General features: G+C 44.9%; 1 protein-coding gene across 2 annotated transcripts in view; it reads left to right on the top strand.

The window, feature by feature from the left end:
- The window catches only part of CC2D2A (coiled-coil and C2 domain containing 2A), a 171,811-nt gene that overhangs the window by 86,512 nt on the left and 62,121 nt on the right, over positions 1–23,178 (top strand). For both annotated transcript variants that reach the window (XM_077280027.1, XM_077280028.1), the window contains exons 18-23: positions 742–883; positions 1,591–1,729; positions 3,607–3,810; positions 5,374–5,466; positions 6,094–6,185; positions 11,588–11,755. In XM_077280027.1, the coding sequence (XP_077136142.1) occupies positions 742–883; positions 1,591–1,729; positions 3,607–3,810; positions 5,374–5,466; positions 6,094–6,185; positions 11,588–11,755 (838 nt within the window). The remainder of the gene's footprint in view (positions 1–741; positions 884–1,590; positions 1,730–3,606; positions 3,811–5,373; positions 5,467–6,093; positions 6,186–11,587; positions 11,756–23,178) is intronic.

Genomic DNA, 23,178 nt, shown 5'->3' with positions numbered 1-23,178 from the left:
ACAAGGGCTATGCTGGCTCAGCGGGGAGACATAGCCAGTCACCCAGTGATTGTTCGTACCAATGGAAATGAACAGTCCTGCTTCCTTCTTTGTAAACACGGCTATTAGGAAAGTATCATAGGCAAAATACTGTATCCTAATCATGCTATGTTCTCTGACCTTTAATTAGCCAAGTGGCATAATATTTTACATGGGGCACCGTATTAAGGTGGCGGAGCTAGTTCAGTGACACACATAAAAAGGCATTTTGGCCGTCAATAATTGGTTACGATGGTGAAGAAGAAGAAAGACGAGATGACCTCGAACATTCTTTAGTTGGCCTTTTAGTTGAGTTCTGCTAACTCTGTGGACCACCTATTGATAATAATCCAGCACCAGGCGTGTTCATTCTCTAAAACAAAATTCTAACTGCAGAGAATGCTAAGAAAAGAAACTAAGTCAATTCCTCTTATAGCCCTCGCTGGACTATTGGCTCCTGAAGGTCTCTGCTTACTTTACCTTTCTGCAATGATCACATGCTGAGCATCCACGTGACTGCTGCAGCCAATCACTGGCCTGGGTGACCTCATGACATACCCTAGGGCCTTACCGCAGTGGATAGATGAACGGCATGGGATTGTTGCAGCAAAGTAAACAAAGATGGTGGGGACCACTGAAGCGATGACTCCATTCACTGGTGCCCCCTCAGTGTAAGTGATTAATCACCCTCACTCACCCCATCCTTTTTTTCTTCCTAAATAGATGTTCCCTTTTCCTTTGAGGCTGATGGAAGTAATAAAGTAGCTTTGATGACATCTGGAAAAGTTGCATGCTGTGTATCCTGGGCAGTTGGGGAGAATGGGGTGCCACTAGTCCCCCCTCTTTCCCAACAAAATGTTCAGAGGTAAGTGAATATGCCATTACAAGACATGTTAAACCCTCTTCATTTTTTTTATTAAAGGCTTGTTCCCCCATTTTGTTATTTATTTCCTTTAATCTAAATGGTGCCAAAAAAGTCTATACTAATAAATTTCACAACCTATTTTATAAGGGTCAGAGATTTGTCAGCAGGATTTTGTTATATAGTATGAGAGCAACATGATGGAGGGGCAGAAACCTTATTTCCAGCTATGTCACTTACTGAGCTGTGTGCTTTTGTTTTGATAAAATCCATGTTTTATCAGCAGGAAATTATTATTGAAGGACTAGCTGTCACATGCTATGTATTTCTACTTCTTTGTATAAACCTGCCTCCACCACTGATTGGTAGCTTTCTGCCTATGCACAGTGTACAAAGATAGCTGCCAATCAGTGGTGTGGGCGGGGTTATACACAGCTCAGCATTCTGAGCTCTGCTAGATCTGCAACAGAGAAAACAGGGATTTTATAAAAATGACAGCAAGCAGCCCAGTAAGTGACACATCTCTGGAATCAGAGTCCCTACTGCTACATTATACTGCTCTCAGATTACATAGCAAAAACCTGCTGACAGATTACCTTTAATGCTGGAAGGTCCACCTAGTGTATTGTTCCCATAGCTGTGTGAAATTAAATAGATCTAGTAAATGGAGTGGGACAATGTTGTATCATAATGGTAATCTTCATTGACAGGGCCCTGAACAATATGGATGCTGTGTCTTCAATTGGAGCATCTGGACTGACTGACATGAAGAAACTAGCCAAGTGGGCAGCAGAATCCAAGCTCGATCCCAATGACCCTAACAATGCAGCTCTCATGCAGCTCATTATGGTGAGACATGTATGATGCATGACTCTTAATACGTGTCCTGTAATTAAAGTGGATTTGTCATCATATTTCACAAACATACTTCTCAGTAAGTACACCAGCCTCATCAGGTCTAGATAGCTATATATTTCATAGACCTGATGAGGTTTGTCACAGATAACAGCCGGGGGGAATCACGCAGATCCCACCTCTGTTACCAGTTTGTCACCGGGGAGCTCACGCACATCCCTCGTCTGCCACCAGTTGTCACGGATAACCCCACTCTGCTGTCTCCAATTGTCAGGGTAATTATGCAATTGACTGACGAGTGATGGACGGAAGTGTCCATAATAACAAAAGGTACTACCAGCGGCCACCACCATTCCTGTATACAGGCCGGTTGGACACCCGTTACAGGTAGCGTATGGCTTGACTGGTGCGGTTTATAGAACAAGAGGAACAGAGCTGTTAAATTTTATATATTTAATCCAGAAAGGTAGGCAGTGTTTGTAAAAAAAATTAAAATAAAATGCTTAAGATGATCCAAAATGGGAATAAAGCAATACTATATATACAATTACATAAAATAAAGAAAGAGAAGTACTAAACCTGATGTTGCAGGAATGACTCTTATCTTTATGGGGGGAAGCATTCTGAATTGGAAAATGGAACACTCTCTCATTGAACTATGTCTTCCATGACAATGACAGAACCACAAACTCTGCTTTTTATTAGATCAAGGTTGCACCCACATACCTCAGCTTGGTGAGCTCATATAGGTGCTGGTTGTGGGATGCGCTATGACTTTCAGAATTTTGAGATCCCCAGCTTACAGGATATCTTTGCTGCAGCAGGTCCCAGACTGTAAATATTGTTGTCATGTTTCTTATCGCGATTTTATCATTATATGAAGATGAAACATGGCAAGGATAGCATCATCCGTCTGACTATTATTAAGTTGGAGGGGTTAGAATGACCTTACGGTGATGTGAGTGAATGCATTCTGTTTGTCCCTTCGCCATGACGCCAAAAATATCTCCCATAAATATCGGATTGATGCAGACCCCAGTGCTAGCGTGCCCCACATAAAATGTAGAGGTATACTCGCCTCTTGAACCCGCACTGTTCCAGCATTGTCTGATCTGTGACTATCGGCATTATGTCACATAAGGTCTGCAGTCTATGAGTGGTTGCTGTATACTTTTTTATGTGGGGCTCACTTGCACCTAAGAAGGTGTTGTCCAGTATTGTACAGCTCGTTTAATTCTCCAATCACCTAAACTCCCTAACAGCTCCTCAATGTCCCTCCTGAGATCTCACACTGCTCAGCACAAGCTGCAGCTGTCACTCAGGCCGGGTGAGCAGAAATTGAATACACTTGGACTCATGAGCTATTTATTTCCATAACTGGACTCAATAAATGCTCATTTTAATATCATCCAACATGGATTTTCAAAGTAAACACATCAGCCTCATAAGGTGTAAGAAATCTATTTAATAATTCACGCAAATTGAACTGTAAAATTTGGTGACAGATCTGCTTTAAATTTTATTTTATTCTATTATTACAGCTTCTGTATCTAGATATCGCTGTTATTAGATAATTGCTGATATTCTTTGAATTTCTTTTTATTGACTTGTTTATATAAAGGCAGGAATAATGGTACTACCTGTCTACGTAGGAATAAGTAAGTGGGACTGGAATTGTTCGGTTTTGTTTGATCTTACAGAATAAAGTTATGGCGGTTTGTAAAACAGACCCCTTTATTTTCTTCTAAACAACTAAGAAATGAGCTGCAATCCCCCAAATATTATGTAATTGATGCCTTTGCTTGATCCTTCTTCTGAGTCTCCTGGATACTCTGGATTTATTCCATCAATTTGTTCTCCGTTTTCTTTAGATTGCAAACACGGGGGACACTTATGTTCCAGAGTTCTTCAGACTGGAGCAGCTGCAGAAGGAGTTTGACTTTGTATCAGATGACGACCTCAGAAGGTCCAAACGGTTCCGTCTTCTCCAGCTTCGAAACCAGGAGGTCTCCGAATTCCGCAATTACAAGATGGTGCCCATAAAGGAGAGAGAAATCCCAGACAAGATATTTCTGGTAAAAAGTTTCAGTTACACATTTATATAGAGGGGAGAATACTAGGCTGTATGTATATCTCTTACAGCTATAGAAACCATAGGGACAAAGGTGACAGGACACAAGTAAATTTAGGGTTTTCATTCAGTTCCTTCTCCCCTGGTGTATAACATCCAAGCTCTCGCCATTCTGTCTGCATAATGGCTGGTGGTGAAGAGATCACGGACACCAGGGCGATGCTGTAAATGGAGCCAACGGTGTAACAAGTCAGCTTGTGACATTTCTTATCTGCTAATTTCATTACCTGTGAGTGGTATTATTGACATGTGGAACGAACCTCAGAGCCATGAAGTGGAGACCAAATAATGTTAGAGTGGGGTCATCGAGTCCAAACCTCGTGTGGTATTAACATCAGTACAAAATCTGTGCCCCTACCGGGAGCTTCATAGCCGAGCAGCTGCCTGCAGCCTTACATCACCAAGCACAATGCCAAGTGTCGGAAGGAGTGGTGTAGAGTAGCGACCTCTGTAGCAATGGAAATGTGTTCTGTGGAGGGACCCATCGTGCTTCTTTATCTGGCTTGTGATGAATTAGTCTGAGTTTGGGGATGCCAGGGTAACGTTTCCTTTCCCCTTTGACTGTGCCCAGTGTAGAAGGTGCATAAAGATATCGTTGGGTGAGTTTGGTGTGGGAAAACGTGATTCACTGAGGACGGGTCCTGGGACTGGACGCTTTATAACTCGGAGAGGTAACGGGACAGGATGAACCAGGGACCATGAGACAGAGAGGCTGCCCCAGGTGGTAGTTCCAAGATGCCAGTAGCAGAGAAGCTAAGTCCTGACCATATTGGCAAACTAGTTTCCTTAAGAGATAAAGAGGTCTCGGAATGGCGGCTTGAGTTTCGGACTCTCACTTACTGGACTGTAGTACGTTGTTGGGTTGTGGTGAAGGCAGGTGAACTAGGGGAGATAGAAACCAAAGGAGATAAGATGAAGGTACTGAGACTGTGTGTGAAAATGCTCCGTGTGTTGAAGGAAACTTTCATTAAGCTGTGTACCCGCTATCTTTTGCACATACTCCTCACCAAGATATCTTTCAGTAAAAAGTTTATTTTTGACTGGTGGTCTCCCTCACTGAAGTCCTCAACATCTAGTCCTGGCCAATCAAAGTCATCGGTAACATGTGTCCTGAAACGGCGTAGTGCCCCCATCAATGAAGTCCACACACCCAGGCAGAACCTCCACCTTCATGTAACGTGCCGGGCTTGGAAATGAGTTCCTCGCCCACGGCTACCACCCTGCGCCACGTTACACATGCTCCCCTAGAACCAAGCATCTGTTCTCTGCTTTATTTGCAGCTTCAAATGAGCCTTTGTGATAGGACCCCACTGTTGTCAGAACATGGGCTCCTCAGATGATCTTCTGGGGGGCAAGTGCAATCAAAGCTGAAAATTATTCATAGTTTCTGACTTTTACAGAAAATAAGCATACATTGAAGTATAAAATATAAGCCTGATCCCAAGAGTTGGATGTTTGTTTGTTTTTGTAGTTGCCTTTTTTAATTTTTGTCTCTTGAATATTCTAGGAATATGAGAAGAAATTACAGGACCAGGATGTTGGCACTGCAGAAACGCATTTGGATACTCATCGGATTATGGTTGCCAAATATCTCCACAAGGTAAGTCATGCCCGATGATATAAAAGAAGGTTTATCCATATGCAGCAGCGCTGAACTTGTTATTGGAAGGTGTACCTGAAAAAGGTTGTCCAAGTCATATGCTGATGAGCTATTCTTGGAATAGGTCAGCAATACCAGATCATTGAGGTTTACACGCCTGGTTCCCCCATCAATCAGCTGTCTACAGCTCCTGCTCCTGCAAAATGTACACAATGTACACCGCGGCTCAATACACAGTGTAGTGGCCATTCTCTGGTACTGCAACTGAGCTCTCAGTCATTGAATTCATTGAAAAAGAATCTGAGCTGCAGTACCAGCGGCCGGCCACTACACGGTGTATGGCGCTGTTTTGGTCTTCCGGCTGCATACACTCTATATCTAGTCACTCTGCATACAGCTGTTTGGTGGGACTGCCAAGTGTCTGACCCCACCAATCTGATGTTGATGATCTATCCGAGGCTTACACGTCAATTTAGAATTCCTAGACCATCCTTTAGACCGGGCTTCATATGGGGCCAACACATTGTCATAGAAGACCAAAGGGAAGCCTAGATGACTACAATATATGGCAGAGGAATTGATGTTTCCTATTTAAATGATGCCTAATTTTATTTTTCATGTTGCCAGGTTAGGGAATCTGTGATAAATCGGTTCCTGATAGCTAAACATCATTTCATTCTTTCTGACTTGGTGGTTGAAGAGGATATTCCTACTCTTGGGTAAGATGAGCTATGTATGTCTCATTATTTACTACAATGGGTTTCCAGCCATAGTGCGTTGTGTAAAATGATTTGGGAGCCTCCAAAGTAAAATTTTTCCTGCAAACTTTACAAATTCAAAAGGGTTTTGAAACAAAGTACCGACTCCTAGAGAAGAGTCCCAAAATTCACAACGCAATTAATCAAAATCCAAATATAAAGGGGAGGTTACCTTCCACCTGATGTACAACCCCCCACCAAAATTTTGCCACCCAACTGCAAGAAACCCCTCACTCCCGCTCTTCGAAATAACCCAAATTGGAGGGTGGGATGCCAATTGATATCCCCCACCCCCTCTCAGACCCCCTTTAAACTGTTGACAAAGACTGTGCTTCTTCTTTTATTAATTTAACCCATGCTTGCCCTAGAAAGCGGAGTCATGGGTCACTGCGCCCATGGCTCTGATGTGGGCTTTGTTTATCCTTGACTGCAGTATTGTATAGGTTTCCCTCCGACTGTTCCCTTACTACCACCCAACCATTGCATTTCACATCACCACTCCACTCCCTATGGATCCCAACTCAGCAAGCACTCATACCACCTTTCTTTGGATAAATTGGCCAAATCTGCCTTTTATTATACAAACATTACAACAATAAATATCTTGTCCGTAAGGAGCTTCTTGGATCTCCAAAACCTGGTGGAAACCAATAAATAATAATGAACCATCCAGTATTACAGCCAGCTGCAACCACAGACTTGGGGTGGCACCTTGTGTTTCCAGAAAACCTTTTCTATAACACCGACTCCCAGGGACCCCACCATGAAGAGTCCCAAAATCCACCAAGCAATTAACCAAAATCCAAACATAAAGGTGAGGTTACCATCCACCCGAGGTACAATCCCCTACCACAATTTTGCCACCAACTCCAAGAAACCCTCACCACCGCCACAAAGAGCATTACTTGACTCCTCATAATGCGAGTCACCCGATCAAAAGAAATGCCCATTCCACTCCTCCTTGAATGCTCAAGGTCCATACATCAATCCCAACTTCATTCATGATGCCAAAAGTTCCTACCTCTGACTCCAGATCTGGGTGCCTCACTACAACCCATCCTTTCGTTGCAATAAAACTTCCCACGCTCCTGTTCACTTTTATCCTGGTCTTATTAATCCTTTCGATAGACCGAGCAGCGCGCCACAGAATGAGATGAGAACCTGTCAGCCTCAAACCCCCAAAATTCCAGGGTATTGTCATGAACTGATACCGAGACAAAAAAGACTCGTCTTTGATCTTCAACAATGGGCCACTCCTAAACTTAAATAATTTTTAATACACTCTACCGGTCACAGTATGGATCCCCTTAATTTCCCCCAAATAACCCTTTTCCCTCTTCCAGCTTGATTTGTTTTGGACCGACGCATCCAAAACTCGGCAGAATTTACTAAAGAAACCTCATCCTGACCTAATACCCCACTCCCATTAATTGAGGATGGAGACACCAATGACACTATTCTCATGGCCCAAAAAATACCCGTGAAAAAGCCAGTCTAAGGCTACGTTCACATTTGCGGTCAGCGCCGCAGCGTCGGGCGCCGCATGCATCATGCACCCCTATATTTAACATGGGGGCGCATGGACATGCGTCGCACTTGCGTTTTGCGCCGCATGCGTCACTGTCGCGCACGCGTCCAGGCGCAGAGGACGCAGCAAGTTGCATTTTTGCTGCATCCAAAATCAATGAAAAAAAGGACGCATGTGGCGCAAAACGTAGCGTTGTCCATGCGTTTTGCTGCGTTTTTGTTTGCGTTGTGCGTTGCGGCGCCGACGCTGCGGCGCACAACGCAAATGTGAACGTAGCCTAAACAACGTCTCCTAAAACTGAGAGCTACATACTTGTGGTAAACCAACCCCCAATTCTTCCAGAAGCTTAAATTAAATTGTCCAATGAATGTTCATCCTAGTGAGCCCTTTTTTAAAACCCTTCCATGCCTGTCCCACAAGAAAATGCTTTGTGATATCTACCAAACCCCTAAACTTTCAACCAAATGCTATCTCTGCCGTAAATCGACTATTAAATAGACTACCTTTCTGCCGCCACCTGAATTAACCAACAAAGCAATGCAAGATCCCCCTCCGACACCAACTTGCCGAGTTCTCATCTCCATGCCTCCTCCGCCCTGCAAGCTTTATAAGCTACCCATGTACTGGCTTCAAGGGACACTCTAATCAATGAGCCCGATGCTCGAATACCAGTTCCAAGAGCTCCACTGGTCATTTGCAGCCCACGGACTCCACATATGGCGCCAGGGTCCGAAAATGGTTCCACTGCAAACGAGAGAGAGAATCTGCAGTTGAATTCTCGACCCTAGGTACATGAACCACCACCACCCATACATTGAGGCAAAGGCACCGCAACACAAAATAACTCAGCAAGCGGGAGAAGACTCCGATAGATTATTGATTGTTTTATGTCGGTAGTAAGGACAATGAAGCAGTATCTTCCTATTGCTGAATTCGTCACCCCAAATTGGCGCGGTCACTACAGTCAGAAAAAACTCTAATAACGTCAGATTCTTTGTGAGTCCTGCCTCTGTCCAGGCCCTCGGCCATTCTCCTGCACACCATTGACCATTGCAATAGACCCCAAAACTTATACAGCCCACCGTGTCCATAAACAATTCACAGTCAAAATCTTTTACCATTTCAGTGATCATTAGTGACCAGCCATTATATGTCTCCAGAAAACCCTCCCAAACAGACAAATCCTCCCTACGTTCCTTCGTTAAATGAATAAAATGCTCAGGGAATGACGCCCCGCCATTGATGTCGTTAGTGACTTGAAAAAATCCGTCCCATGGGCATAACCCGGCATACAAAATTAAGCTTCCCTAGGAACGACTAAAGTTTGCTCAACTGGATTTTTTTAAGCCGACCCGCCTTAGACCTCTGTGTGCAAAGCAACATTTGTTTCCTCCGGTCATCCACACTCTATCTGCATGGTGTCCATGGTGATACCCAAAAGGCTAATGCAGGTACAGGGCCCTTCAGTCTTCTCTTGTGCTATTGGAACTCCAAAATGAGAAGCTACCCATTCCATAGATCTCAACAATGACTGGCAAATCGGGGAACCGGGTGGCCCGAGGAATAAATAAATCTAGGTAGTGAATAAGTGACGTTATCCTGGAAACATTGCATACAACCCACTCCAAAAAACAAACTAAATGCTTCAAAATAAGCACAAGAAATGGAGCAGCCCGTGGGGGGACACCTATCCACAAAATAAGTGACCTCCTATAGACAACCCAACAAATGTAAACTATCCAGGTGCAGCGGCAACAAACGGAAAGCAGACTCAATATCTGTTTTAGCCAATAATGCCCCTTTACCATACGCCCTAACCCAACCATAGGTTACATCAGTAGACGTATAAACCAAAGCTCTGGGTCTATGACATCATTAACCGATAAACCGATTGCAAGATATGGTTTTAGGCTGGTGAGCCATGACTATGTAATCACATACAGTACTGATTGTCCTGGCAATTGGTTTTTTTTGTTGTTGTTTTTTTTAGAGATGCCAATATATGGCTAGATGCTAACTGAGTTGGACTGGGGTGCCAAGGGACCACCTGTGACATTGATTCTGGGATCCCACAGTTCAGCTACATGGAATATTTCCGGGCCCTTTTTCATAAATTTGAGTAGTTTGTTAAATGAATAATGAGATGCTGCCCTTGTCTGGACATGTTTCATTAAGTGTATTGTGCCAATTACCACTCATGTAGGGTCATGGGAAGCAAACTCCTGCATAGGGGCCCACCGGGGATTTATCTGTGTCCCCGTGGGCCAGTCCGAGCCGGGAAATAAAAGTATATTAGTAAGTTCTATACATTCATATTATGAACACATCGGAAGATATTTATAGTTAAGTGGACAAACTCTTTTAAGAAACGTTATGACATGCAATAACCACTTTACCCCAGCAACGAGGGCCGTGTATCACTGACATGTTATCGCATTCTTATAGTATGTTGTTGGTTTCTCCATGTGTCTGTATGTTATTTTGATCTATATTTATACTCTCTTACTTCTGCTTTGCCTTTTATACTAAGTTCTGGTGGCTCTGGGTACGTCATCCATCATTCTTGTAGTCTTCACTGCACTGGCAATAAACCAAGGCTGTATCCATATCTACCATACCACCTTTACCAATGTGTTACAGCTATGAAATTTCACCCATGCATTACATTTCTATGACTTGGCCATTACCTTCAATATCACCCCTTGGTTATTGCCTGTGTAGGAATAAGTAAAAAAAAAAAAACTCTCACCATAAAGTTGCCATAAAATGTAAGATCGAACATGACTGACGAGCCTCCTCATTCAGGTCCTACTAGAAGGAACGGCATCGTAGTCTGTTCTCAGCCATTTCTTGAACTATGTTTGGGGCCTGAGATCATTGGGATCCTAGAATTTAAAATGGTTTCATTTTTAATATTTTCTAAATTTGGGTAATATCTGTGTAAAATCAGAATCAAGTATTTTCCATTTCCAACTATTTCAGTGTTTCCAGTTTTGGGGTTTTTTTTTTTGCAACTTGTAACAACTTTATGGTGGTGTTTAGTCCAATAGTGATACATAGCGTCAGTCCTATGCTGCAGTCCTCATAGATGCCAATGAAACAGTGGTCTGTATCCTGTAAATACAGTTGTCGGGAGACATGTTGGACAGAGACCGCTGGGAGTTGTAGTATCACAACAGCCGGAGAGGCACATACTGAAGACCACTGCTCTGTAAAATGGCTTGGAAAATACATTACTAATGTAATAATGCTGTGGTGCAGCAGCCATAATGATTGCCACAATGCAAAGAAGGTGGATCAAGATACAAATCTAGAAGACCGGCTGTTAATAAGGCGTTCGGTGCACCTTGGGGGTGGCCAAACAGTTCAGCGCACCTTCCCCCTACTCCTTTTCAATCTCTGCCCTCCTGTTTCTTGATTGACAGCTTTGTTTTTACAGGTGCCAGTGAAGAGCAGAGGCGGGACGGTGCAATGGACGGTCTGGCCACTCCCAGGTGCACTGAGCTCTTTAATAAAGAGTAGATGAAATCAGTGTGTCAGTCTGGCATATTGGTAGTACATTACTGCAGTTTCATTTATTTTCTGCTATCTGATATACTTTTGCCAGCCTCTCGTCCACCATTTTTGACCACCGTCCTGTCTCCCACCATGACAATGAATAATTGGGAATCGCAAAGTGAGACCTGTTCATTACTACTTGCAGCCATTGCTGTCCATTCTCCTGTACTTCTCCAAGCCATCTCAAGAGAGCTCCACTGAGGACTGCGGCATAGTTAGACCTGTAGATTATATGATGTAGCATACAGGCCAATAATGGTTTGTACTCACGTCTAAGGATCCTGGGAATGGATCTCTTCAAGTTAGCGGAACCGAAGCGTCCACTGAAGCCCAGGAGAAAAGAGCGGAAGAAGGTCACTGCTCAGAACCTTTCTGACGGGGACATTAAGGTCCTGGTGAACGTCGTCCGTGCTTATGACATACCAGTCAGAAAACCGACGTCTAGGTGAGAGAACTATTCCGAGACTTTACTGCTGCTTGTTGGGTCATCTGTTTGCAGATCTAGATAGGGCAAGGGAGGTCTCGCTAAAGCTTATGCAGATAAGTCAGTGGGTACAATGTTTACTGCAGATTAAAATGGGTATGAATATAGGGGTAACTGGAGCGACCGCCATTCTGCAGGCCAGGAACTGGAGCACTCTTGTGGAGTGGAAACATGGGAAGAGGTTGAGGCACTGAAGAAGCAGCATCTCATTCCCAGTCTCAAGTGGGGGTCCCAAAGGTCACATCCCAGTGATAATTAGGTGATGGCTGTGTACCTTCACATGTTAAAACAGTAGCGCCCCTTGAAATATTTTTTAAGGATCCATCAGGACCTTTTGGAACTAAAGTGTTGACTCAAAGAACTCTAGAAATGTTGGTGGCACCACTGTAGTTTGTAGCCCGGACTCCTGAGTTACAAGGGAGACGCCACACTTGCTTGTCTGCCATTTTATACCATTCATAGGCCAATGTGTCAACGCTAAGTAGACCCCATTTTATAAGATCCCAATTAATGTTATGCTCTCCATCAGAGTGACCCACCAAATATTATTGTAAAAAGGTCCTAAAGATAATATTTTTATTTTATTTTTCACCCTGATTCTCACTTAGTAGGATCTGTATGGACCACTGTGCATGGAAAGGAAAGCAGCCTGCACATTGGGGAAAATGTAGCAACACACAAAAGAAAAAAGGATATCTGTATAAAGCAGGCTATGTACGCTGCATAGCAATTAATATAGTTTATTGGGTGAATCATTACAAATAATCTATGTGGCAGAAAATTGTATTACAAATATTTCACAGCAGCACAAAGCTAAATGCTAGACCTAGCAATACACCAAACTGTATGAAATGTTAGTCAGTACGCATGACCCGCTTTCTATAGATAATAGTGACGAGAGAAAGTGATTGGATAAGGTGTTATCTGAGCATGCTCGGATGCTAACAGAGGGTCTTCGGTGTGCTCGAAAAATATGTCCGAGTCGCCGCGGCTGCATGTCTCACGACTTTTTGATGGCCGCAACAAATATATGGATTGCCTAATAAACAGGTAATCCCTGCAGGTGTTGTGGCTGTCTAATAGCCACGAGACATGCAGCTGCGGGGACTCGGACATATTTTTCGAGCTCGCCAAAGACACTCGCTAAACACACAAGCATGCTCAGATAACATCTTATCCGAGCATGTTCACTATTGGCTATTGGCTTTTTCATTTTTGTATGTTGCTATACCTATATTGTTTGCTATATCGGTTTGTGGCACTTTTTTTTTCCACTCCTCATGTTTTTCTAACACGGCCTTTGTTACCCAAACGAACAGCATGAATGATATAACTATAATGATGGCAGCAAGTTTACGTGTACTCCTGGGTAACAGCGTGCCAGTGGGATACTCTTTTGCTTAAGATTTTTTTTTCCTTCTCACCTTCCAAGAGCTATAATTTTTTATTTTTTGCTTAATAGAGTATTATCGCCTCTCGATTTTGCACTATGAGCTATAATTTTTGTCATCACCACTTTGGGATCCATAATGGGTTGTATATATACCGGTATATAATATAATTTTTTCTCCTTCGCCTCATTGGGGGACACAGACCATGGGTGTATGCTGCTGCCACCAGGAGGCTGACACTAAGTATTACAAAGAAAGTTAGCTCCTCCCCTGCAGTATACACCCCTCTGCTGGCTCCCAGCTAACCAGTTCTTGCTTAGTGTCCGTAGGAGGCACACGGACGGGTCTGCTATTCAGACCCAAAGAACTCTTTTTTTTCCGTTTTTTACTTTTTACTACGGTCGAATGGGGCGACGGATTCTTTCATGTTCCGATCTCCTCGAACCATCAACAGGCGAGCACGGGAGTTTTACCTCTCCGTATCCTCTCCTGCGTCGTGGGAAGCCACTGCCTGAGCTGATTCTAGGGGCGACGGGCCCCTTCAAGGGCACCGATCTCCCCCCTCCCTTATCAGACGAGCACTGGAGTTTTACCTTCAGTATCCTCTTCTGCAGCCAGGCCTATTGCCGGACATTCAGCCCTGCCCACCAGGTTTTACCCTCGGCTGTACAGAGGCACCTTCCAGCGTGGCGTCCGAGCAGCCCCCACTGCATCACCACTGAAAAAGCGGATGATGGAAGGAGGCAGACGGTTCCTCTCCACCCCTCTTCTGCAGGGATGGTGGATGGAGGCTCCCCAACCCTGCATCGTCCTATCTACCCGGGCACAGCTCCTACCTGCAGCATCTGCCATGGTCCCCCTCCATATTGGGGTAAGTGCTCCGTGAGATTTGGGTGTTCCGACGGTCAGAGGAGGGCTCCATAGCGACTGGGTCCCCACAGAGCTTCGCGGCACTTTTCCCCTCAGTCTGCGGGTGCGCGCCGGCCGAAGCCATAACTTTAGTCCCCGGCTTCGGCCCTGTTTAGGCCGCAGCCCGGGAAGCCCCGCCCACCGCTTGCTCCCTTCTAGCGGCTCCGCCCCCCTATTCAGGCGCTTCTCGTTCCAGACGAGATCTCGGCGGCCATCTTCCTCCTCCTCCATTGCGGTCACTATTTCTTCTGGAGGGGGCTGCGGCCGGCGGGTTTTTTCAGCGCTGAAGTCAGCGCTATTCCAGTCGGGGGACTCAGAACCTGAGTAAGGTGAATCGGCCCCCCCCCCCCGGCACGCATCCCGGCAGCATTAAGGGACTAGCTTCCCTGTTTTTTTATATACTTAAGGCTGCAATTTTCTGGTGCTCCTGCACACTACAGAATGTATAGTACAGTATGCAGGCTTGCAAACGGAGAGCTGTGAGTGCCCAGCAAGGAAGCTCTCATGACTCATTCCCTGGTGACTCATTCCCTAGTGACTCATTCCCTGGTGACTCATTCCCTGGTGACTCATTCCCTGGCGACTCATTCCCTGGCGACTCATTCCCTGGCGACTCATTCCCTGGTGACTCATTCCCTGGTGACTCATTCCCTGGTGACTCATTCCCTAGTGACTCATTCCCTGGTGACTCATTCCCTGGTGACTCATTCCCTGGCGACTCATTCCCTGGCGACTCATTCCCTGGTGACTCATTCCCTGGTGACTCATTCCCTGGTGACTCATTCCCTGGTGACTCATTCCCTGGTGACTCATTCCCTGGTGACTCATTCCCTGGCGACTCATTCCCTGGCGACTCATTCCCTGGTGACTCATTCCCTGGTGACTCATTCCCTAGTGACTCATTCCCTGGTGACTCATTCCCTGGTGACTCATTCCCTGGTGACTCATTCCCTGGTGACTCATTCCCTGGTGACTCATTCCCTGGCGACTCATTCCCTGGCGACTCATTCCCTGGTGACTCATTCCCTGGTGACTCATTCCCTGGTGACTCATTCCCTGGTATTTGCTACTCTGCCTCGGTAGTCGCTGGGCCCATAGGTGCATCCCCAGCTTTCCATGCCTTTTTATTAAACCCAGGACCAGCATTCCCTGGTCTTAAGGGTCCCCTAGTTTTAAAAGGGTTACATCCCCAGCATTCTCTGCTCTGCCAGAAGCCGGTCTCCTTTTCCTTAGTACTTAATCAGGCCAGTATGCCCTGGTCTTAAAGGCACAGGGCCAGTAGGCACTGGTCTTAAAGGCACATGGCAAGTGTGCCCTCGTCTTAAAGACACATGACCAGCATCCCTGGTCTTAAAGGAGCATGACCAGCTTTTTTGTTCTTAAAGGCACATTACCAGCTTTGCTGGTCTTTAAGGCACTTGTTCCTACATTCCTCTCATGACCAGTATTCCTGGTCTTAAAGGCACGTGACCAGCATGCCCTGGTCTTATAGACTCGTGACCAGTATTCCCTGATCTTAAAAGCACATGACCAGTATGCCCTGGTCTTAAACGCTATAATCAGTATGCCCCGGTCTTAAAGGCACATGACTAGTACGTCCTGGTTTTTCAAGGCCATGACCAGTATGCCCTGGTCTTAAGGGCACGTGACCAGTATCCCCTGGTCTTAAACGCTATAATCAGTATGCCCTGGTCTTAAAGGCACATGACTAGTACGTCCTGGTTTTCTAGGCACATGACCAGTATGCCCTGGTCTTAACCCCTTCACCCCCAAGGGTGGTTTGCACGTTAATGACCGGGCCAATTTTTACAATTCTGACCACTGTCCCTTTATGAGGTTATAACTCTGGAACGCTTCAACGGATCTTGGCGATTCTGACATTGTTTTCTCGTGACATATTGTACTTCATGATAGTGGTAAAATTTCTTCGATATAACTTGCGTTTATTTGTGAAAAAAACGAATATTTGGCGAAAATTTTGAAAATTTCGCAATTTTCCAACTTTGAATTTTTATGCCCTTAAATCACAGACATATGTCACGCAAAATACTTAATAAGTAACATTTCCCACATGTCTACTTTACATCAGCACAATTTTGGAACCAAAATTTTTTTTGGTGACGGAGTTATAAGGGTTAAAAGTTGACCAGCAATTTCTCATTTTTACAACACCATTTTTTTTTAGGGACCACATCTCATTTGAAGTCATTTTGAGGGGTCTATATGATAGAAAATACCCAAGTGTGACACCATTCTAAAAACTGCACCCCTCAAGGTACTCAAAACCACTTTCAAGAAGTTTATTAACCCTTCAGGTGTTTCACAGGAATTTTTGGAATGTTTAAATAAAAATAAACATTTAACTTTTTTTCACTCAAAATTTGTTTCAGCTCCAATTTGTTTTATTTTACCAAGGGTAACAGGAGAAAATAGACCCCAAAATTTGTTGTACAATTCGTCCTGAGTACGCTGATACCCCATATGTGGGTGTAAACCATTGTTTGGGCGCAGGGCAGAGCTCGGAAGGAAATGAGCGCCATTTGACTTTTCAATGCAAAATTGACTGGAATTGAGATGGGACGCCATGTTGCATTTGGAGAGCCCCTGATGTGCGTAAACATTGAAACCCCCCACAAGTAACACCATTTTGGAAAGTAGACCCCCTAAGGATCTTATCTAGATGTGTGTTGAGCACTTTGACCCAACAAGTGCTTCACAGAAGTTTATAATGCAGAGCCGTAAAAATAAAAATCATATTTTTTCACAAAAATGATCTTTTCGCCCCCATTTTTTTATTTCCCCAAGGGTAAGAGAAGAAATTAGACCACAAAAGTTGTTGTGCAATTTGTCCTGAGTACGACGATACCCCATATGTGGGGATAAACCACTGTTTGGGCGCATAGCAGAGCTCGGAAGGGAAGGAGCGCTATTTTACTTTTCAATGCAAAATTGACTGGAATTAAGATGGGATGCCATGTTGCGTTTGGAGAGCCCCTGATGTGCCTAAACATTAAAAACCCCCACAAGTGACACCATTTTGGAAAGTAGACCCCCTAAGGAACTTATCTAGATGTGTGGTGAGCACTTTGACCCAACAAGTGCTTCACAGAAGTTTATAATGCAGAGCCGTAAAAATAAAAAATCATATTTTTTCACAAAAATGATCTTTTCGCCCCCAATTTTTTATTTTCCCAAGGGTAAGAGAAGAAATTGGACCCCAAAAATTGTTGTGCAATTTGTCCTGAGTACGCTGATACCCCATATGTGGGTGTAAACCATTGTTTGGGCGCAGGGCAGAGCTCGGAAGGGAAGGAGCGCCATTTGACTTTTCAATGCAAAATTGACTGGAATTGAGATGGGACGCCATGTTGCGTTTGGAGAGCCCCTGATGTGCCTAAACATTGAAACCCCCCACAAGTGACACCATTTTGGAAAGTAGACCCCTTAAGGAACTTATCTAGATGTGTGTTGAGCACTTTGACCCAACAAGTGCTTCACAGAAGTTTATAATGCAGAGCCGTAAAAATAAAAATCATATTTTTTCACAAAAATGATCTTTTCGCCCCCATTTTTTTATTTCCCCAAGGGTAAGAGAAGAAATTAGACCACAAAAGTTGTTGTGCAATTTGTCCTGAGTATGACGATACCCCATATGTGGGGGTAAACCACTGTTTGGGCGCATAGCAGAGCTCGGAAGGGAAGGAGCGCTATTTTACTTTTCAATGCAAAATTGACTGGAATTAAGATGGGATGCCATGTTGCGTTTGGAGAGCCCCTGATGTGCCTAAACATTAAAAACCCCCACAAGTGACACCATTTTGGAAAGTAGACCCCCTAAGGAACTTATCTAGATGTGTTTTGATAGCTTTGAACCCCCAAGTGTTTCACTACAGTTTATAACGCAGAGCCGTGAAAATAAAAATTCCTTTTTTTTTCACAAAAATGATTTTTAGCCCCCAGTTTTGTATTTCCACAAGGGTATCAGGATAAATTGGACCCCAAACTTTGTTGTCCAATTTGTCCTGAGTACGCTGATACCCCATATGTGGGGGGGAACCACTGTTTGGGCGCATGACAGAGCTCGGAAGGGAAGGAGCGCCATTTGGAATGCAGACTTAAATGGATTGGTCTGCAGGCGTCACGTTGCATTTGCAGAGCCCCTGATGTACCCAAACAGTAAAAACCACCCACAAGTGACCCCATATTGGAAACTAGACCCCCCAAGGAACTTATCTAGATGTGTTGTGAGAACTTTGAACCCCCAAGTGTTTCACTACAGTTTATAACGCAGAGCCGTGAAAATAAAAATTCCTTTTTTTTTTTTTCACAAAAATGATTTTTTAGCCCCCAGTTTTGTATTTTCACAAGGGTATCAGGATAAATTGGACCCCAAAAGTTGTTGATCAATTTGTCCTGAGTACGCTGATACCCCATATGTGGGGGGGAACCACTGTTTGGGCGCATGACAGAGCTCGGAAGGGAAGGAGCGCCATTTGGAATGCAGACTTAAATGGATTGGTCTGCAGGCATCACGTTGCATTTGCAGAGCCCCTGATGTACCCAAACAGTACAAACCCCCCACAAGTGACCCCATATCGGAAACTAGACCCCCCAAGGAACTTATCTAGATGTGTTGTGAGAACTTTGAACCCCCAAGTGTTTCACTACAGTTTACAACGCAGAGCCGTGAAAATAAAAAATCTTTTTTTTCCCACAAAACTTATTTTTTGGCCCCCAGTTTTGTATTTTCCCAAGGGTAGCAGGAGAAATTGGACCCCAAAAGATGATGTCCAATTTGTCCTGAGTACGCTGATACCCCATATGTTGGGGTAAACCCCTGTTTGGGCACACGGGAGAGCTCTGAAGGGAAGGAGCACTGTTTTCCTTTTTCAACGCAGAATTGGCTGGAATTCAGATCGGATGCCATGTCCCGTTTGGAGAGCCCCTGATGTGCCTAAACAGTGGAAACCCCCCAATTATAACGGAAACCCTAATCCAAACACATCCCTAACCCTAATCCCAACGGTAACCCTAACCACTCCTCTAACCCAGACACACCCAACCCTATTCCCAACCGTAAATGTAATCCAAACCCTAACCCTATCTTTAGCCCCAACCCTAACTGTAGCTCCAACCCTAACCCTAGCCCTAACCCTAGCAATAACCCTAGCCGTATCACTAGCCCTAACACTAGCCGTAACACTAGCCCTAACCCTAGCCCTAACCCTAACCCTATCCCCAACCCTAGCCCTAACCCTAGCCCTAACCCTAGCCCCAACCCTAACCCTAGTCCTAACCCTTGCCCTAACCCTAACTCTAGTCCTAACTCTAGCCCTAACCCTAGCCCCAACCCTAGCCCTAACCCTTGCCCTAACCCTAGCCCTAACTCTAGTCCTAACTCTAGCCCTAACCCTAACCCTAATGGGAAAATGGAAATAAATACATTTTTTAATTTTTTTATTTTTCCCTAACTAAGGGGGTGATGAAGGGGGGTTTGATTTACTTTTATAGCGGGTTTTTTAGCGGATTTTTATGATTGGCAGCTGTCACACACTGAAAGACGCTTTTCATTGCAAAAAATATTTTTTGCGTTACCACATTTTGAGAGCTGTAATTTTTCCATATTTGAGTCCACAGAGTTATGTGAGATCTTGTTTTTTGCGGGACGCGTTGACGTTTTTATTGGTAACATTTTCGGACACGTGACATTTTTTGATCGCTTTTTATTCCAATTTTTGTGAGGCAGAGTGATCAAAAGCCAGCTATTCATGAATTTCTTTTGGGGGAGGCGTTTATACCGTTCCGCGTTTGGTAAAATTGATAAAGCAGTTTTATTCGTCGGGTCAGTACGATTACAGCGATATCTCATTTATATCATTTTTTTATGTTTTGGCGATTTTATACGATAAAAACTATTTTATAGAAAAAATAATTATTTTGGTATCGCTTTATTCTCAGGACTATAACTTTTTTATTTTTTTGCTGATGATGCTGTATTGTGGCTCGTTTTTTGCGGGACAAGATGACGTTTTCAGCGGTACCATGATTATTTATATCAGTCTTTTTGATTGCGTGTTATTCCACTTTTTGTTCGGGGGTATGGTAATAAAGCGTTGTTTTTTGCCTCGTTTTTTTTTTTTTTTCTTACGGTGTTTACTGAAGGGGTTAACTAGTGGGGCAGTTTTATAGGTTGGGTCGTTACGGACGCGGCGATACTAAATATGTGTACTTTTATTGTTTTTTTTATTTTATTTAGCTAAAGAAATGTATTTATGGGAATAATTTTTTTTTTTTTTCTTTATTTAGGATATTTTTTTTATTTTTTTTTTACACACATGTGGGGAATTTTTTTTTTTTACTTTTTTACTTTGTCCCAGGGGGGGACATCACAGATCATTGATCTGGCAGTGTGCACAGCACTCTGCCAGATCTGCGATCTGCTGTGCAGGGCTGCAGGCTTACCAAGTGTCTGCTCTGAGCAGACACTCGGTAAGCCACCTCCCTCCCTGCAGGACCCGGATGCCGCGGCCATCTTGGATCCGGGACCTGCGGCGAGGAGGGAGGTAGGAGACCCTCAGAGCAACGCGATCACATCGCGTTGCTCCGGGGGTCTCAGGGAAGCCCGCAGGGAGCCCCCTCCCTGCGCGATGCTTCCCTATACCGCCGGTACACCGCGATCATGTTTGATCGCGGTGTGCCGGGGGTTAATGTGCCGGGGGCGGTCCGTGACCGCTCCTGGCACATAGTGCCGGATGTCAGCTGCGATATGCAGCTGACACCCGGCCGCGATCGGCCGCGCTCCCCCCGTGAGCGCGGCCGATCGGCTATGACGTACTATCCCGTCGAGGGTCAGATAGGCCCAGGTCACCTCGACGGGATAGTACGTCTAAGGTCACAGAGGGGTTAAAGGCTCATGTCCAGTACGCCCTGGCTTTTAAAGGCACACGACCAGTATGCCCAGGTCTTTAAGGCACGTGACCATTATGCCCTGGACTTAAAGGCTCAGGACCAGTACGCCCTGGTCTTAAACGCAAATGACCAGCATACCCTGGTTTTAAGGGCACATGACCATTATCTCCTGGATTTCAGCATGCCCTGCTTTTAAAGGCACATGAACAGTATTTCATCTTACAAAAGGCACAAGACCAGTATTCCCTGGTCTTAAAGGCTCATGGCCAGTAACCCCTAGCCTTAAAGGCGCATGACCAGTATTTACTGGTCTTAAGGGCACATCATCTATCCTAAGCTGGTCACCCTAACTGAGCTCTGGAGCACTCACATGCTCCCTCTCCTACAATGGGAGCCGTCGGCTAGCAGGGGCCGCAAGTATTCTAGAATAACGTACAGGTTCTAGAAAATCTCCATCAACATTTGACGGTGATGCACTGGAAGACCTCTAAGTAGGATACCATACCTGGTCGGAATTTCATGGGCGACGGGTTCTTTTAAGGGCTCCGATTTCCCCCCACACCTTCAACAGACGAGAACATGGAGTGTCGCCTCCATGTATCTTCTTCTGCATCCAGGTCTATCGCCACAACCTGCCCTGTCCACTCGGAAACCTCAATTCTGGGGATGTACTGAGGCACACATTTGTGGCGTCCCAACAAGGAGGTTTTTCCCCCCTTTGTATCAGATGCAAGAAAGTGGACGATTCCTCTCCACTTCCCTGTTAAGAGATGGTGGATCGAGGTTTTTTATTTATTTTTATTTTTTTCCTTATTTTCTTCTCTGCACGATGGCAGAGACCTGCTGGTTACAGTCCCGCATTCTGTCACTTGACAGACTCGCCGGGCAGAATTTCTTGCGGTATTCCTACCAGTATCCTGGCCGGTGTATCATCAATTAAGATTCCACAGACGGTCGGATAGCAGGTCTAGTTAGTTCCGTCCTGTGGTTTCGGGTTTAGCGCTCTACCCTTCCTTAGCCGCCACATGGGTTGCTTGACCAAAGGGAGAGAATGAAAGTCTCCGGGTCCCAGACCTTATCTACTTCGTTCCACAGTATAGCTGGCCAATCAAATCTTCTGAGCGGGAGACTAGCAAGGGATCGTATCTCTTCTTCAAGCTCAACCAGCAGCGGAAGCATTGGCCAGGGCAGTCTAGATCTAAGGGATCTTGGTTCCAAAATGGAGGGAATGAAAAGTATCTCCATTTCTGGACCCCAAACTTCTAACAACCTTCGACAGGGCCCTCTCTTTTTTCGGATGGAGTTCCTCCGCTCAGCCACTACTTCAACAGAGAAACGTGGTTGTTTTCTGGCATCCATCGTCATTCGGGATTCTTCCCTCACATACCTATTTCTCCTCTCTACTATAATCTCTTCGCCTTTCCATTCGCGTACAGTATTTTCACGACCTGGCCCTTCTGCCTGGCTACCACACCAGAGTGGTCGCAAGGGTCATGACGGTTGTCATGCGCTTCTTGCACCTTAGAAACATGGTCGTCCTGCCCTACTCGGTCGACTCTCTAGCCGCTCTACAAGGACTACGCTAAGTCGTCTATATCACTTGCAATACCTTCTCACTTGGGCTAGCAGCTAAACTTAGACAAGTTTTTTCCTCATTCCCAGCCCAGCAGATCCTCTTTGACGATGATCCTGCACAAGAAGGATGGTAATTCTCTCTCTCGAGTCAAGGTCGTGGCCCTTCAACACGGAGCTTGTGCACTTGATCACTCATTCCCTCGGTTCATTCAATTCGCTAGGAGGGTTCTGAGCAATAAGATGAAAACGGAAGTAGTTTTCTTTTGCTCCGCTCGTTTTCAGCAAGTCAATCAGGCTTTCAAAAGGTAGTTTCTAAGCTCCTTCCTCATCCAGAGCCTTCTTCTGGTCCAATGGTTATTAGGGATACCAATGCCCGTCTTCTTCTCCCGATCATTTCTCTGGGGATCTGAACAGTACGGCTAATCCCACAGCAGGTCTACTGCCCTTAGGCGGGTCAACCATCCGTCTTCAATTTGGATAATGCCACGGCTGTGCCATACGTCAATCATCTCGCAGGTACCCACAGTCAAGCGCCATGGCCGAGGTACCTCGCACTCTCTGATGGGCCGAGATCTATCATTCGGTGATCTCAACAGTACA

The sequence above is a fragment of the Ranitomeya variabilis genome, chromosome 1 (genome assembly GCF_051348905.1).
Source record: "Ranitomeya variabilis isolate aRanVar5 chromosome 1, aRanVar5.hap1, whole genome shotgun sequence".
Taxonomy (NCBI): domain Eukaryota; kingdom Metazoa; phylum Chordata; class Amphibia; order Anura; family Dendrobatidae; genus Ranitomeya; species Ranitomeya variabilis.
Note: the sequence above shows the minus strand (reverse complement) of the source record. Positions and strands in the feature narration are given on the sequence as shown.